The sequence below is a fragment of the Terrapene carolina genome, unplaced genomic scaffold (genome assembly GCF_002925995.2).
Source record: "Terrapene carolina triunguis isolate 2854851 unplaced genomic scaffold, T_m_triunguis-2.0 Scaffold842, whole genome shotgun sequence".
NCBI classification, from domain to species: domain Eukaryota; kingdom Metazoa; phylum Chordata; order Testudines; family Emydidae; genus Terrapene; species Terrapene triunguis.
Genome location: NW_020665193.1, coordinates 170,022 through 186,502, shown reverse-complemented (window position 1 = coordinate 186,502; position 16,481 = coordinate 170,022). Strand labels below are relative to the sequence as shown.

At 51.8% G+C, this 16,481-nt stretch overlaps 1 gene segment (V, D, J or C); it reads right to left on the bottom strand.

Moving 5' to 3' along the window:
* Positions 1 to 10,166: 10,166 nt before the first annotated feature.
* On the bottom strand, positions 10,167 to 11,800 carry LOC113408138. The segment is given in 4 exon segments: positions 10,167 to 10,210; positions 10,303 to 10,405; positions 11,305 to 11,627; positions 11,721 to 11,800. Coding segments are annotated over 4 exon segments (516 nt in total).
* Between the last annotated feature and the right edge of the window lie 4,681 nt (positions 11,801 to 16,481).

Sequence of the window (16,481 nt, the reverse complement as noted above, 5' to 3'; positions counted from 1 at the left end):
AAAAACAAACAAACAAACAAACAAAAACCTGCGGCGCAGCCGGAGCGCGGGTGCAGGGGGACTCCCTGAGCTGCAGACATGCCCCGGCTAGCGGGGGGGAGGGTGAGGGAGTGGGGGCGGAGAGAGAAGGGGGAAAGCCAGGGATTCAGCGGGGCGCTACCACGCAGCCCTGACCGGTGCGCCCCCTGCCGGGAGGGCTCCGCACCGCTCCAGTCCGCTGGGAGGGAAGGACGCAGGCTGCCCTGCCGGGCTTGCTGCAGGGCATTCCCATCCTCCACGTCGCTGCCCCCTATAGGGCAGCAGGAGCGGAACAACAACAACAACAACAACAAAAAGCGGCTGTGCCGCCCTAGGATTGGGCGGAATGCCGCCTCCTAGGGTATGTCTACACTACGGGATTAATCCGAATTTAGATAATTCGAATTTGGGAAACAGGTTGTATAAATTCGATTGTGCATGGCCACACTAAGCACATTAATTCGGTTTTTAACCACATTAATTCGGTGGTGTGCGGCCACACTACCCCATTATTTTAACCACATTAATTCGGTGGTGTGCGGCCACACTAACCCTAATTCGAATTAACAAAATCGATTTTGGCGCTACTCCGCTCATCGAGGTGGAGTACAGAAATCGATTTTAAGTGCTCTTTAATTCGAATTAACTGGCTCTGTAGTGTGGACGGGTGAAGGGTTAATTCGGATTAACGCAGCTAAATCCGAATTAAAGTCGTAGTGTAGACCAGGCCCAGCCGCCCCAAGCACCAGCTTGCTCGGCTGGTGCCTGGAGCTGGCCCTGTCTAAGTATAATCTAAAGTTCTCCTGCGAAATGCCGGCTGTGCAAGCCCTTCCATGGCTGGATCATTCTTGTGTTTTTATTTTAAGTACAAAATAAATATGTATAACGAATTTAAAAGTATGTAATTAGTAATTTGATATGTCGGGTGGCCCCTCTTTTTATGTGTTCACTCCCCCTGATGTTAGAACCTGGCTATGCCACTGTGAGGAGAAAAAGGGGTAAGCGGGGTCAGGGCCGGCTTTAGGAAGTGCGGGACCCAATTCGAACATTTTCAGCAGGGCCCCGGCAGGGATGACTAACAAACAAAAAAAAAAAAACATGTAAAAAAGCGCCTTTCATTTCTTCCATGTATTATTTACTTTCCTATATAAATAATAAAATTATATATTATGTACATTGCGTCATATATGCTGTTGATTGGTTATTAATGAGCTCCGTTTCATATGTGTGGGTCCCCTGCACTCCCTGGGGGTGTGCTAGGGTGACCAGATGTCCCGATTTTATAGGGACAGTCCCGATTTTTGGGTCTTTTTCTTATATAGGATCCTATTACCCCCCCACGCCAGGTCCCGATTTTTCACACTTGCTGTCTGGTCACCCTAGGTGTGCACATGTGTGGGTCCCAGCTGCTCCCTGCCCCCCTCATTGAAGCAGGTGTGCAGGGTTACTGCCCTGGGAACTGCAGGGCACCAGTGGACATGGGGGTGGCTGGAGGCAGGGCAGGGGCTGACTGGAGGTAGGGTCTGGCTGCAGGCAGGGCAAAGGGTGTGGGGCTGGCTGGAGACAGGGGTGTGTGGGGCAGGCTGGCTTCAGGCAGGGCTGCAGGGGGGTGCGGCAGGGGTTGGCAGGCAGGACCGGCTCTAGGCACCAGCAAAACAAGCACATGCTTGGGGCAGCACATTTCCAGGGGCAGCAACCTAGAGCCGGCCCTGGGTAGGAGCCCTGTAGCTGAAGAAGCCCTGCATGTTAACCGTGAAGGTGTCCGTGTACTCAAAGTAATAAGCCAGCATCACGGTCCCTGCCAGGATCACCATCTGGAAGTAAAGCATGCTGCTGAGCGCGGAGGGCACAGGCACTCTGGCTCCGGCGGCCGTGGCAGCCCCGTCCCCGTCTGCACGCTCCGCCCGCTCCCCGGCGCCATCCACCGGGGGAGGAGGCAGCTAGTCCCAGCCAGCAGTGGCGGTGGCGCCCGGGCGCAGGCTGGAGCACATGGGCAGCGCAGGAGGCTGGTTAGTTCCGGGCAGTGGCTCGGCCCATGGGCTAACGCCGGGCAGCTGCATGAGCATGGCCCTGGCACAAGCCCGTGCCCATGGGCTGCTCCTGTCAGGCGGCTCCCCCCGAGCACAGGCTCATGCACTGGGGGAGCAGGCGGCGGCTAGATCCGGGCAGCAGCGCCAGCTCCGTCCGGGCACGTGCAGGGGGAGGCGGGTCCCCTCCCTGGAGCAGCCCCTGGCCGCTGAAGCGGATCCGAGGGTTCCCCTCTCCAGTGGCTCTGGGGCCCCAGCGTTCGAGCCAAGCCCGCCTCCGGGCAGGTGCCTGATGCCTCTGCCCAGCACCAGGCTCCCGCGGGAGGGAGGGGGGCGGGAATCCCAGTCACTCCGAGCCCACCAGCTCAGTCTGCATGAGCCCGGCTCCGGGCAAGCAACGCAGCCGCCGCTTCTGGGCTGCCAAATCCGCCACCCTTTCCCCTCTTAGGCTTGGTCTACACTTACCCCCCAAGTCGAAGTAAGGTACGCAAATTCAGCTACGTGAATAACGTAGCTGAATTCGACATACCTTACTTCGAACTTACCGCGGTTCAGACGCGGTCCACACGCGGCAGGCAGGCTCCCCGTCGACTCCGCGGTACTCCTCTCGTATAGCTGGAGTACCGCAGTCGACGGCGAGCACTTCCTGGTTCGATTTATCGCGTCCAGACCAGACGCGATAAATCGAACTCGGAACTTCGATCCCCAGCCGCTGAACTAGCGGCTGGGTGTAGACAAGCTGAAATCACTGAGTGCTGTGTTAAGCAGTGGGGGAGCTTGAAGATATATTACTAAGCAGCTGGCAGAGCCGAGCAGTTTGTGGGATGGTTGGAGCGGCCCATGGAACAGTGAGCGGAGTGGCGCAGAGCGGAGCTGGGCCCTTCGCAAGGACAGCTGGAGCGGTTCATGGGATGGCTGGTGGAGTGGAGCGGCTGGCAGAGCTGAGCAGTTTGTGGGACGGTTGGAGCGGCCCACGGAATGGGGAGCAGAGCGGAGCAGTTTGCGGGGACAGATGGAGGAGCGGGATGGAGTGGAGCGGCGTGGCACGGCTGGTAGAGCGAAGCCATTCGTGGTAAAGGCTGCAGCAGAACTCCATTGAGAGGTGGGGCAGTCGGCCTCGGACCATGTAAGGTGCCCCTTAACATCCCGTGTGCCCCCCCCATTTCCGCCCAGGCGGGGGGGGGGGGGGAGAAACTCTGCAGATAAACTTTTGAACCCTGGGGCAGCACTGACCAGGGGCAGAGACTTTTGGGTTGTTGGACTTTGGGGTGATTGGACTTAAGACCCTGAGGGGAAAAGGACACTGCCAAACTTACTTGGAGGTGGGTCTTTTGCTCATGGTTTGTGTTATGAATCCTGTTTGTGGTGTTTCCCCAACATAATGCCGCATTGTTTCCCTCCTTTATTAAAAGGCTTTTTGCTACACTCAGACTCCGTGCTTGCAAGAGGGGAAGTATTGCCTCCTAGAGGCGCCCGGGGGGGTGGTATGTTATTGTCCCAGGTCACTGGGTGGGGGTTGGAGCCGGTTTTGCATTGCGTTATTGAAACGGAACCCCTAGATACTGAACCCGGCCCTTGTTGCTGCCAACTCAGAGGGGCAGAAGGGTTGAATATTCAAGAAGCCCCAGTTTTTATGGACACATGATCATAGATGAATATTGAGCTCTGAAGCCTAGTGACTGATTTTTATTCACTCTGTCTGTAGCTCCCATTCCTGTGCCCAGGGCTGGATTGATTTTGCCCCAGAGCCTAAGTGGCCCTCTCAAGGCTTGAACTCACAACCCTAGGCTTAGCAAGCCAATGCTTAAACCACTGAGCTATCCTTAGTCTGTTGTTGTTTGTGGAAGTGCTGCCCCCGCGCGGCGCACGGGAGAACGGCGGTTCTGCCGCTCGGGTTTTTGTATGAGCCCTGTCGGGATTCCCCTTTGTGTGTGTGTCTCGCACAGAGATACCGGGCGGTGTCCTCGGGTTTCAGGCTATTCATCTGCAGGTACAACAGGCTGTTGGGGTCATCTCTGGAGACGGTGAATCGGCCTTTTACCGAGTCACTCTCAGGGCCGGCTCCAGGTTTTTGCCGCCACAAGCAACAACAACAACAACAACAAAACAAAAAAACAAAAACAAAAAACGGAGTGCCGCCCCTTGAAAAGTGCCGCCCCAAGCACATGCTTGGAACCCTGGTGCCTAGGGCCGGCCCTGAGCACAGCATCCAGCTAGTATCTGCCAGATGCATATCCCATAAGGACATACCTCCACTGATCAGACCCACATGCTGTTTTCTATTCAGCACTGGTGCCAGCAGCAAGTTAAGCAATTCTCAGCTATGTATTTCCCCAAGGGTCTCCTCCAGGAAAGCTCCCAGACCTCACAGAATAACCATCTGGAGCTAAATCTCTCAGTCTGACAAAAATTGGGCTCAGCTTCCCATAGCCCTGTGTAGCCATTTATACCTGTGCAAGATGGGTGTGAAGCGCTACCAATGGTAGGTGTTCTAGAGCCGCTTTGCACAGGGTTCAGGGCAATTTGAACCAAGTCTAAACTCTGCACCTTTACCATCGGGCAGGAGGAGCTTTCAGGGGTTCTGCTGGCTGGCCTGGATCAGACAGCATGGATGGTATTTTATGACCGACATGGCTCGGCTCACTCAGTTGGATGCCTCTTCACCAGCTACATCTTAAGCCGCCCAGCACTGTCATGTTCTGGATGCACAAGCCCAGTCTGTGGCTGGGGGAAAGCTCACCGAGGGGCAGCCCAGGGGAAGATGAAGAGATGGATTCATTAACCATGGAGTCCACGCCACACCATGCCCAACTCTACAGCTGGACCTAAACTGAGTCTCTTAATCTGGCCCACTCTCTTCCCAAGATGCTGGGGGTTCAGATCCAACAGAGCCTGGTTCTAGCCCATCGCTGGCTTCACACATCTCTGCCTGAGGCTGGCGCTTTTCCTCCCATGGAGCATACCTCCCGGAAAGACCTTTCCCTGCCCTGGGGACCTGCACCCGCTGGTATATGGGAGTTTATGCTAAGCAGGCAGCTCTCCCCCATGCACTCTGTTCGGTTTGGCCCCCACTGGCCACAGGCTGGCACACACGACACACCCCAGCTCCCCTCCCCACACCCCTGCTGAGCGCTGCGTTGGCACAGGGTTACCTGATATGATGGATGGGTTGCTTTGCCCTCCCTCGGGCTTCACCCAGACCTCAATGGTGAACTGGCCCCTGGGGACCTCAGGCCGCACCAGCAGCTGCTCCTGGCTCCCAGAGAAGTAGAGGGTGGAGAGGCTGCCTCGAGGGGTTGTGACGTTATCTGCTTACAATATGACCATATAGAGCATTGTTGCAACCACTGTTATATATTTGCAGCAAATCTTGTACAAAGGTTGTCGAATGAGGTGTCTATGACAAGGTTATGATTTGCTGGTTATGATTCTGCTACCTGTATGCAAGAATCATGTTTGTATATGAAGTTATAAGTATTGGCTCTATATTTGGATTTCAAATGTTTGCTCCTGGGGTAATGCCCACAAGGTAACACCCAGCACATCTTGGAGAGACTATTCAAATTAAGTGGCTCATCATGAAACTCTTGGTTGACAATTGAGCATGGGAGATGCCCATCTACACTGAGTGGACTTTCATGTAAACATGCTGTCTGGAGTATGGGTAATGGCTTCCTGCAATGACTGAGGGAAATTGGGCATGAACATGAAATGTGCCCATGTGACTCCAAACTCCATCTTGTTGCTGTAATTTTCCACAGTAAGAACAATGGGATACCTCCACATGGAAAAAGCTATAAAGGGCCCTGTAAACACCTCAATTTTGTCTCCAATCCTGCTTCTTACCTCTGGAGGAACCTTGCTACAAACTGAAGCTCTGAACAATGGACTGAATGACCCATTCAAGCTGTGGATGTGCTCCAGAAACTTGACTTAAGTCAGCAGTTTATTCCATCACAGCTACAAGCTTGAACTTAGAACTTTGCCATTCCTAGATGTAATTGATTCCTTTAACCAATTTTCACTCACACCTTTCTTTCTTTCTTTCTTTCTTTCTTTCTTTCTTTCTTTCTTTCTTTCTTTCAATAAACCTTTAGATTTTAGATACTAAAGGATTGGCATCAGCCCGATTTTTGGGTAAGATCTAAGTTATATATTGACCTGGGAATGTGGCTGGTCCTTTGGGATCAGAAGAACCTATTATTTGATGAGACCATTGCAATGAACCACTCACCTCTGAATCCAGTGTTTTTTGGTGGTGATATAAGAACTGGAATGCCTGAGGAAACTGCCTTTAAGTTTTCTTGTTAGCCAGTGTGGTGAATCAGGAGTTTATTTTTGTGGCTGGTTTGGTATATCGTGTTTGCCCTAGTTCTCAGCAGTTCCTCATGAATTTGGCATTCTCAGTTGTGACCCACTGAGGCACGGTTACAGGGGGAAGCTTGGCCCTCCCCAGCCCGAGCCGCTGCGCCACCCAGGGAGCTGGCTGGGCCTAGCCCTGAGGCAGGCCCGTGCGCCTAGGAGCCCTGCAAACCAGCCAGTCAATTTAAAAGGTCAATTTAAAAGGTCCAGGGCTTATCTCTGCCATCCATCCCAGCCCTTTGCCGGGGGTGTCGGATCCAGTGCCACCAGTACCAATCAGACACAGCACAGGTTAGTTTGAAGGTCTCTCCGGGCTTCACTGCTCCCGGGCCAGACTCCACCAGCTGAATCTCTGAGAGGACACCTGGGAAAATAGAAAGTAAAACCTCCATGTTCCCACTTTGGTATTAAAGTGCGCTGAAATTCTTATTATTTTCCATCTTAGATAATGACCTACATGAAGGGGCGGCCAGGAGGAGAAGGAAAATGCATAAACACATCATGGTCTCTAGCAAGGACACTTTCTCTGCGGCAGATCTCCAGCTGGGTTTCGGAGGAGGCAGCTAGAAAAGAAATCTCCAGCTGAGCTACGCGGGGACTGAGTCTGAGTAGAAAGAGTAGTTTCTATTTGAGAAGAAAGCCCCAGCCAGCAATTCGCATGAAGTTTCAACACACAGGATATAGAAGAGAGGAAAGAATATTACTGTGAACTCCCTCCCTACAGATGAAAATCGTGTCGGGTGGACATGGCCCATGACCTGTGGTCTGATCCAGCATCCACTAACCTCACAGGAACTGCTGCCATTGACTTCAGCGGACACTGGAACTGAGCTGAGCTGATGAAGTTTTAATTTAAGAGTAATATTTGGAGCAGAACTTCAAGTGGAGTCAATTCTTGTTCTTGAGCACGTGCCCCAATGACTTTCCGCTGACTAATTTAGGGGGCGCGCACTTGGAATCCTGTCTCCCATGTGTTATTTTCAATATCCGTCCATAAGTGACCAGATCCCATTCACCCAGTGGCTAGGTTAAAGTCAAAACAAAAGTTCAGCAATATCGGCTAATATTGGTTAAAAAAAAAAAGTAGTTAGACTCTCTCTCCATCTCTTGTTTCAGTTTTCCCCAACCAACACACAGGATCACCTAACACATACACACACAGCTCCAGGCAGGAGACATGCTCACAAAACACACGCAGGTGCATCCTAAAAAGAGTAACAAGAGCTACACACACAGCACCCGCACCACACACTCACCACAACCCTACAATACAGATGTACACAGCCAGAGCAACATCGCACAAATACAAAGCACGGACATTGACAACACACGCACAAAGCGCATACTTGCCCAATGCAGACACATACACAGCAGCACCTACCCGATATTCACATTGTTTAAATAATTCCCAGTAACATCCACATCGGTGGATAGTACTTTTAAAACAACAACTACTCGCAGCATTTCTTTTCAGTTTAATTGTTTTCTTCCACTGACAGAAATTGTTCTCATAAGACAGAGGTGGGCAAACTACGGCATGCAGGGCTGGACCCTCCTGCCCGGCCCCTGAGCTCCTGGCCCTGGAGGCTACCCCGCGGCCCCTCCCCTGCTGTTCCCCTTCCCCCGCAGCCTGGGCTCTGGGCGGCGCCAGCCACTGGTGCTCCAGGCAGCGCGGTAAGGGGGCAGGGAGCAGGGGAGGTTGGATAGAGGGCAGAGGACTTCGTGGTGGAGGTCAGGGGGCCGGGGTGTGGATAGGGGTCAGGGGGTCAGAGGGCAGGGAACAGGAGGGTTGAATGGGTGCAGGGGTCCTGGGAGGCAGTCAGGAAGGAGAGGGGAGGTTGAATGGGGTGGCGGGGGGCAGTCAGGGCCAGGGGTTCTGGGGTCAGTCAGGGAGAAGGGGTGGTTGGATGGGGCAGTGGTCCGGGGGGCTGTCAGGAATGAGAGGAGGGGTTGGATGGGGTGGTGGGAGACATTCCGGGGCATGGGTCCAGGGGCGGTCAGGGGACAGGGAGGGGTGGATGAGGCAGGGGTCCCGGGGGGCCATCAGGGGGTGAGAAGCAAAGGGGGTCGGATAGCGGGTGGGGGCCGGGCCATGCCTGGCTGTTTGGGGAGGCACAGCCTTCCCTAACCAGCCCTCCATATCATTTCAGAAACCAATGTGGCCCTCATCTTTAGTTACATCATCACAACACACACACACACACACACACACACCCCTTGACACAGAGCAGAACTCATTCCTTCCAGGAGGGGGAGCAGTAGTATAAGCATCCACAGAGAGAAAGCGAGCGAGAGAGAGAGAGAGTAGAGAATTCTCTTGTATTCCAAAACTCTGCAAATGAACAAGTGACTTTTTTCTTGTCTCGTAGAAATGATATCGGATGAGACTCCAAATCCATCTAATCCAGTATCCTACCTCCAACGGTAGCTGATGCTTCAGAGGCAGGTTGTTTGCATTGCAGTGTTGTTGTAGCCCTGTTGGTCCCAGGCTATCAGAGAGACAAGGTGGGTGGGATAATATCTTCTATTGGACCAACTTCTGTTGGTGAAAGAGTCACGTTCGTGAGCAACACAGAGCTGGTTTTCAGGTCTGGGAAAGGTCTGTGTAACCAGGACCGTCAGGGATGCAAAATCATGCTGTGAAGTGCCCCTGTCCCCTGTTTGCCAGAAGCTGGGAATGAGCAACAGGAGATGGATCACTTTATGGTTACCTGTTCTGTTCATTCCCTCTGGGGCACCTGGCATTGGCCACTGTTGGAAGACAGGATACTGGGCTAGATGGACCTTTGATCTGACCCAGTATTGCCATGCTTAATGTCTAATGTTTTCTGTGAATTAATCTAATTAGTTTTAAATCCAGTTTTTAATTTTGCATTCCGCAACATCCCATGGAAGGTAGTTCCACAAGCCGACTGTGCCTTGTGGGAAAAAGTAGTTCCTTAAATTTGTTTTACAGCTGCTGACTATTAATTTCATTGGGCGACCTCTAGTCTGGTGAAAGAAAGAAAGAAAGAAAGAAAGAAAGAAAGAAAGGGGTCAGATCACACAGTATTCGCTAATAGCTGGTTCATTTCCCTGCCCTGTTATACAGCTCAGAGAAAGCAACTGAAAAAAGGAGCTCTGGTGTTTTCAGCTCCTTTCCTAGGGTTGGGGTTGGGGGTGTGACGTTATCTGGATTTTATTTGACTAAATTGTTTTTAAAGAACCACTGATCTTTAAGTCTAGTGGTTTTGTGGTGATACCAGGACTGCAAAACCTAAGGAAGCTGCTTTTCTGACTTCTTGTTAGCCAGTGTGGTGAAACAGCGGTTTACTTTTGTCTCTGGTTTGGTATATCTTATGGGATAATAACTACCAGTGTTAGGGTGTATTTGCCCTATTTCTCAGCAATTTGTCCTCAATTTGGTATTCTTAGATGTGACCAACCAAGGCACGGTTATAACCAGATCCCCAGTTAATGTGAATCAGGAGTAACTCAAGTCTAGTGGAAGCAGCTGCAGTGACTTTACCACTAGCGGAGGATTTGGCCCCATGAGGAATTCGCTCTATCCGTTGCGTGTGATGCAAACCCCAAAGATGGCACGAGGATGAATCCTGTTGTCTCTGATGGGCACTGGATCAGTCCCGCAATGCGCTTGTCTCCGTTACAAGGACAGGGGTTGTCCTATGAGTCTGACACAGAGACGAGCCCCAAGAGAGCCAAGGTACCAGGTCTCGGAGGAGAGAGCGACTCAGAACAGGACTCACTCCGGATTGGGGTTCACAGATGAAGCGAGGGATCTGTGCACCGGAGGCCCAGCGGAGCTGTGGGCAGGAAGGGGAGACACATATACAGTACCCAAACTGGGGTTTATATGGGCGACACATTTGAGTTTCTTCCAAGGAGCCTGTCGTACCCAATTCATAGGCGCTGCTGAAGGTTAAACTGGAGGCTTTGCAGGAGAGGTGGAGAGAATCTCCAGGCTTTTCCACATCCCCTCTGGACTCCACCAGCTGCACCTGTGACCGGACACTTGCGAATAAACAAACACTTAGAAAACAGGTGTGGAACAATAAATGGTTTGCCTCTGCAATGTGTTCACGGGTAGGAAAATACCTTCCCAAGCTGCTACAGTGAAAACTAAATGGACCCAAAGATTTATTTTCCATGGTTTGACTGGAGCAAATTCTATGGGAGAGTCTCTGGGAACAGCACAGACCCAGAGGGCTGTGGATTGTCTCTCCGGGTGCAACCGGGGGCTGTGATAGTTCCCCGGGCTCCCAGCGGCGTTGTGGAGATAAAGGCAATAACCGCTTGTGAAGGGTGGAGATGCCCCGGTGAGGGGCCCCACATCAGTTATAATGAACTAAACACCTTCTGCTGCATTAATGCGCTAAACATCCCAGTTTGCTGAAAGGGCTAGAGCCTCCCTGGTGTAAATCCGGAGTAACTCAAGTCTAGCGGAAGCAGTTGCGGTGACTTTACACTACCGGAGGATTTGGCCCCAAGAGGAATTCGCTCCATCCATTGGGTGTGCTGCAAACCCCAATGTGCTTGCCCCCTTTACACTAACACACGCTGTCCTGTGAGTCTGACACAGAGATTGTCCCCTGGAGAGCCAATGTCCCAGGTCTGCGAGGGGAGAGCGACTCAGAACAGGACTCACTCCGGATTGGAGTTCACTGATGAACCGAGGGATCTGTGCACCGCAGACCCAGGGTAGGGGGACTCTGGACAGGAAGGGGAGGCACGTTGCCCGGGAACTGAAGGGTTAAAACTGACAGGAGGTTTGTGTTACATTCATCTGGTTGCCTGGTCTCCTGTCTGAGCCTGAAGCCCTGTGTGTGTCACTGCTGCCCCCACGCGGCTGCTGGGAGAAGGGCGATTCCGCAGCCTGGGTTTTTGTATGATCACAAACCGGTTTCCTTTCACTGTGTCTCGCACAGTAATAGCGGGCGGTGTCCTCGGGCTTCAGGCCGGTCATTTGCAGATGCAGCTCACTCTTGGAATCATCCCTGGAGATGGTGAATCGGCCTTTCACTGAATCGGGGTAATATATAGGACTCCCAGAAGTGCCTATATAAGCGACCCATTCTAGTCCCTTGCCAGGAGCCTGTCGGACCCAGCTCATAGCAGAGCTGCTGAAGGTGAACCCGGAGGCTTTGCAGGAGAGGCGGAGAGAGTCTCCGGGCTTTTTCACATCCCCTCCGGACTCCACCAGCTGCACCTGGGACCAGGCACCTGAGAATAGAGACAGGCCATTAATATCAGTATAAAATCAGCGATAACATAAAATTCTTCTAACTCTACCAGTTATTCAGAGGAGGAAAATACCTTCCAAAGCTGCTACAGCCAAAATTACAAGGAGGAAAAATCCCATTTTCCCTGGTGCCGGAGGGGACAGTTCTCAGGGGACTGGCTGGTCACTGCACAGACCCAGGGGCTGCGGATTGTGTCTCCGGGTGCAGCCTGGGCAGAGAGAGGCACCGATTTAAACAGGAAACTGTCTCCCTCATTTGCATGCCCCCGTGTTATAAGAGACACACACTCCTGCTGCCAGGGATCTGACTGACTCGCCCTAGGGCTCTGGGTGCGGGAGTCAGACTGTCCCGGCCAGTGTGTCTGTGCAGCGCCGGGCACAGGGCGCTGGGTCCTCCTGACACTTTCGGACCCCTGGGAGGAATGACCAGTTCCCTGCAGTGACTGTATTTCCTCACCCAGGAACTGAGGGCCTGGCTATTGTGAGGTGATGTTGAGGATTGGGGGGACTCAGCTCTGGAGCCCCGTTCCACGTGCACAAGGGCGATGCAACGTCCGGTCAGGGGGGTCAGTGTCTGGGGAGGGGTTGTGTCCCAGGGATCCATTGGGCTGGGCCACCCGCTGGAGAGGGAAGATTTCCCATGGTGCTGGGAGGGATTTGGGACGTAAGCCCCTTTCCCTTCCCAGCAGTGACCGGCTATATTGAAATGGTCCATGACACTAGGAACGTGATCTGAGCAAGCCTGGCTCATGCTTTGGACCAGGTCTGGGGCCCGCCTGTGGGTGCAGGTGGGAGAAGCTGGGGGGAGGGGGGAGTCTGAGGACAGAGTTAAGGTTTTGTAGTGGAGTCTCCCTGACATTAGTGGGCCGAGAGCGGCGTGTCTGGGAGTTTTTCTTTAGGGGAGAGTCGAGGAAGATTCAGGCAACACAGTGAAGGAAGATTATTATGCGCGGTTGATATTTATATTCGTGTTTATATTCCTGTTCCCAGTCACACTCCACTTCCCATTTACACTCGGGTTGTAAACTCGGTGGGACTGAGAGAGGTTTTATTGTCTGTGTTTGTACCGTGCCTAGGACTATGGGATCCTAGACTATAATTTAGAATATAAGAAAGGTCAGACTGGGTCAGACCAAAGGTCCATCTAGCCCAGAATCCTGTCTCCCGACAGTGGCCAATGCCAGGTGCCCCAGAGGGAATGAACAGAACAGGGAATCATTGAGTGATCCACCCCCTGACGCCCATTCCCAGCTTCTGGAGACCCTAGGCGCTAGGCCCAGAACCAGCACCAAATCTGTCACCGCTAAGCATCATCATGAAGATCATTTACTTAGTTAATTATTAAAAAGCAATAAAGTATAGACAGAAACTTTCTCCTGGTTCTGTTCAAAGAACTTGTGTGATATGAACACTATGTGTTTTTCAACCATCCCTACGATGTAATATTGAGAGATAACAGCAAAAACATTTCCATTCCCAGACAAGTATCAGCATTCATGCTGAAACACAGATCTCCATTCCCATAACACTCATGTTCCCTTTCATATCCCCACACTCATTCCCACACACTGAAGAGAGAGTGTGTTCAAGGGGAATGTCCCATAGACAGTTACACTGAAGGACACTCAGACGATGAGGGTGGGTGGGTGGCTGGCTTCATAATGCACCATGGTACTAGGCTCTCAGACTGGCTGGAGACCAGTTCATTGATGAGGCTAATAGAAGTGAGACAATGTACAGGGCAGGGAGTCAAATAAATCTATAAACAGACACGCCACAGCTCTATGGCATTGACCAACGGGGATTGGGGAACAATCTTGTTCCCATTATAGCTGCCAGGGTTTGTGTTTTCACCTCTCCTGCTTTCTATCCTCTCACAGGAACTGAGAGGTGAACATGGGACTATTTGGGCTTCCGTTTGACAGATAATAATTCCTTTTTACCCATATCAGTGTCTGTGTAAGGGGACTGTTGTCTCCTTACTAAAACTCAGTGGGGTGTTTTGGTTGGGTAGCTCCCTGTACCAAAAGAAAGGGGAAGGGTGGATGGGGAAGCCAAGGATTGTGTTTTCACCTCTCCTGCTTTCTATCCCCACACGGGAACTGAGAGGTGAACATGGGACTATTTGGCCTTCTGTTTGGCAGATAATAATTCCTTTTAACCCATATCAATGTGTAATAGAATATTTGGTGTGACGTTATCTGATTAAAATATGACCATATAGATCATTGTTAGCAACCACTGTGATATATTTGCAGCATATCTTGTAGATGGGCGTCTCCCATGGTCCATTGTCAACCAAGTGTTTCTTGATGAACCACTTAATTTGAACAGTCCCTCCAAGGTGTGCTGGCTAGTTACCTTGTGAGCAGTACCCCAGGAGCCCACATTTGAAATCCAAGTATAGAGACAATATTTATATCTTCAAATACAAAATGATACATGTTTACAGATAGCACAATCATAACCAGCAAATCATAACCTTTTCATAGACACCTCACTCAGCAACCTTTGTACAAGATTTGCTGCAAATATATAACAGTGGTTGTAACAATGATCTATATGGTGATATTTTAATCAGATAATATGACACACACCTGTTTGCATATCCCCCTCCTGGTGACACATAAAACCTCGTCACTTAGCGAGCCCAATTTACCTGCCTGGGGATTCACGGAGTGGCACAGGGAAGTGAAGAAGTATCATTCAGGCGGCGGGGCGCCTACCTGGGACCCCACAGGCCCAGGCTCGGTTCCCTGCCCTGTCCCAGACTTCTTGTGTCACTCAGGGCAAGTCACCTGGGGCCGGATTTTTCTAAGGGTATGTCTACACTACGAGAGTAGTTCGATTTTACTTAAATCGAATATGTGGAATCAATATTACAAAGTCGAACGTGTGTGTCCACACTAAGGACAGTAATTCGACTTTGTGAGTCCACACTAACGGGGCAAGCGTCGACATTGGAAGAGGTGCACTGTGGGCAGCTATCCCACAGTTCCCGCAGTCCCTGCTGCCCATTGGAATTCTGGGTCGAGCCCCCAATGCCTTCTGGGGAAAAAAATGTGTCGAGGGTGCTTTTGGGTAACTGTCGTCATCCAACCGTCACTCCCGCCCTCCCTCCCTGAAAGCGCCGGCGGGAAATCAGTTTGCGCACTTTTCTGGTCAGTGACAGCGCGGACGCCACAGCACTGCGAGCATGGAGCCCGCTGCGACCATCGCTGCAGTTATGGCCATTGTCAACACCTCGCAGCTTATCATCCACCTTTCCCAGAGGCAGATGCTGAGAAATCGGGCGAGGAGGCTACGGCAGCGCGGTGAGGACCTGAAGTCTGAGAGTGGCACAGACCTGTTACAAAGCACGGGACCCAGCGCCAAGGAAATCATGGTGGCAATGGGTCATGTTGATGTTGTGGAACAGCGATTCTGGGCCCGAGAAACAAGCACGGACTGGTGGGACCGCATAGTGCTGCAGGTCTGGGATGAATCACAGTGGCTGCGAAACTTTCGCATGCGGAAGGGGACTTTCCTGGAACTTTGTGAGTTGCTGTCCCCTGCCCTGAAGCGCAATGACACCCGGATGCGAGCAGCCCTGACTGTCCAGAAGCGAGTAGCCATAGCCCTCTGGAAGCTTGCAACGCCAGACAGCTATCGGTCAGTCGCAAACCACTTTGGTGTGGACAAATCTACCGTGGGGGTTGTTATGATGCAAGTAGCCAACGCAATCGTTGAGGTACTGCTGTCAAAGGTAGTGACCCTGGGAAACGTGGAGGTCATCATAGATGGCTTCGCCGTGATGGGATTCCCAAACTGCGGTGGGGCTATAGATGGAACTCACATCCCTATCCTGGGACCGGACCACCAGGCCAGCCCATACATTATCTGAAAGGGCTACTTTTCAATGGTGCTGCAAGCACTGGTGGACCATAGGAGACATTTTACAAACATCAACGTCGGATGGCCGGGCAAGGTTCATGATGCTCGTGTTTTCAGGAACTCTGGTCTGTTTAGACGGCTGCAGGAAGGTATTTACTTCCCGGACCACAAAATAACTGTTGGGGATGTGGAGATGCCTATAGTGATCCTCGGGGACCCAGCCTACCCGCTAATGCCCTGGATCATGAAGCCCTATACAGACGCCCTGGACAGTGAAAAAGAACTCTTCAACTACTGGCTGAGCAAGTGCAGAATGGTGGTGGAGTGTGCTTTTGGACGTCTCAAGGGGAGATGGAGAAGCTTACTGACTCGCTCTGATCTCAGTGAAACCAATATCCCCATTGTTATTGCAGCTTGCTGCGTGCTCCACAATCTGTGTGAGAGCAAGGGGGAGACCTTTATGGCGGGGTGGGAGGTTGAGGCAAATAGCCTGGCTGCTGATTACGCCCAGCCAGACAGCCGGGCGATTAGAAGAGCCCAGCGGGATGCGCTGTGCATCCGGGAGGCTTTGAAAGCTAGGTTACTGAGTGAGCAGGGTAACCTCTGACTATTAAGTTTGATTACAGAGAAGCTGAACCTGCCCCCGTTTCTTTACCCAGTTAATGTTCACTATCCTCTCCAGTCACATACCCCGTTCACCCCATTCCCCCCCTTCCAACACACGTTTAAAAATAAAATCACTTGAAATTTGTTAATGAACACCGTTTTTTTTATTACTGTTTTCGCGGTAAAGTGTTGAACCTGGGACGCAGACTGTGGTGGGGAGCGGGTGTAGTGTAGTGATGCAAAGGACGGTTCTAAACTCAAGGAATGACAGGCTCCGCACTGGTGGACTGGTTGTTTCAACGGAGCCTGCCACCCCTCCTGTTTGGGACTCTGTGTGGGGGGGCTATGTGACTTTG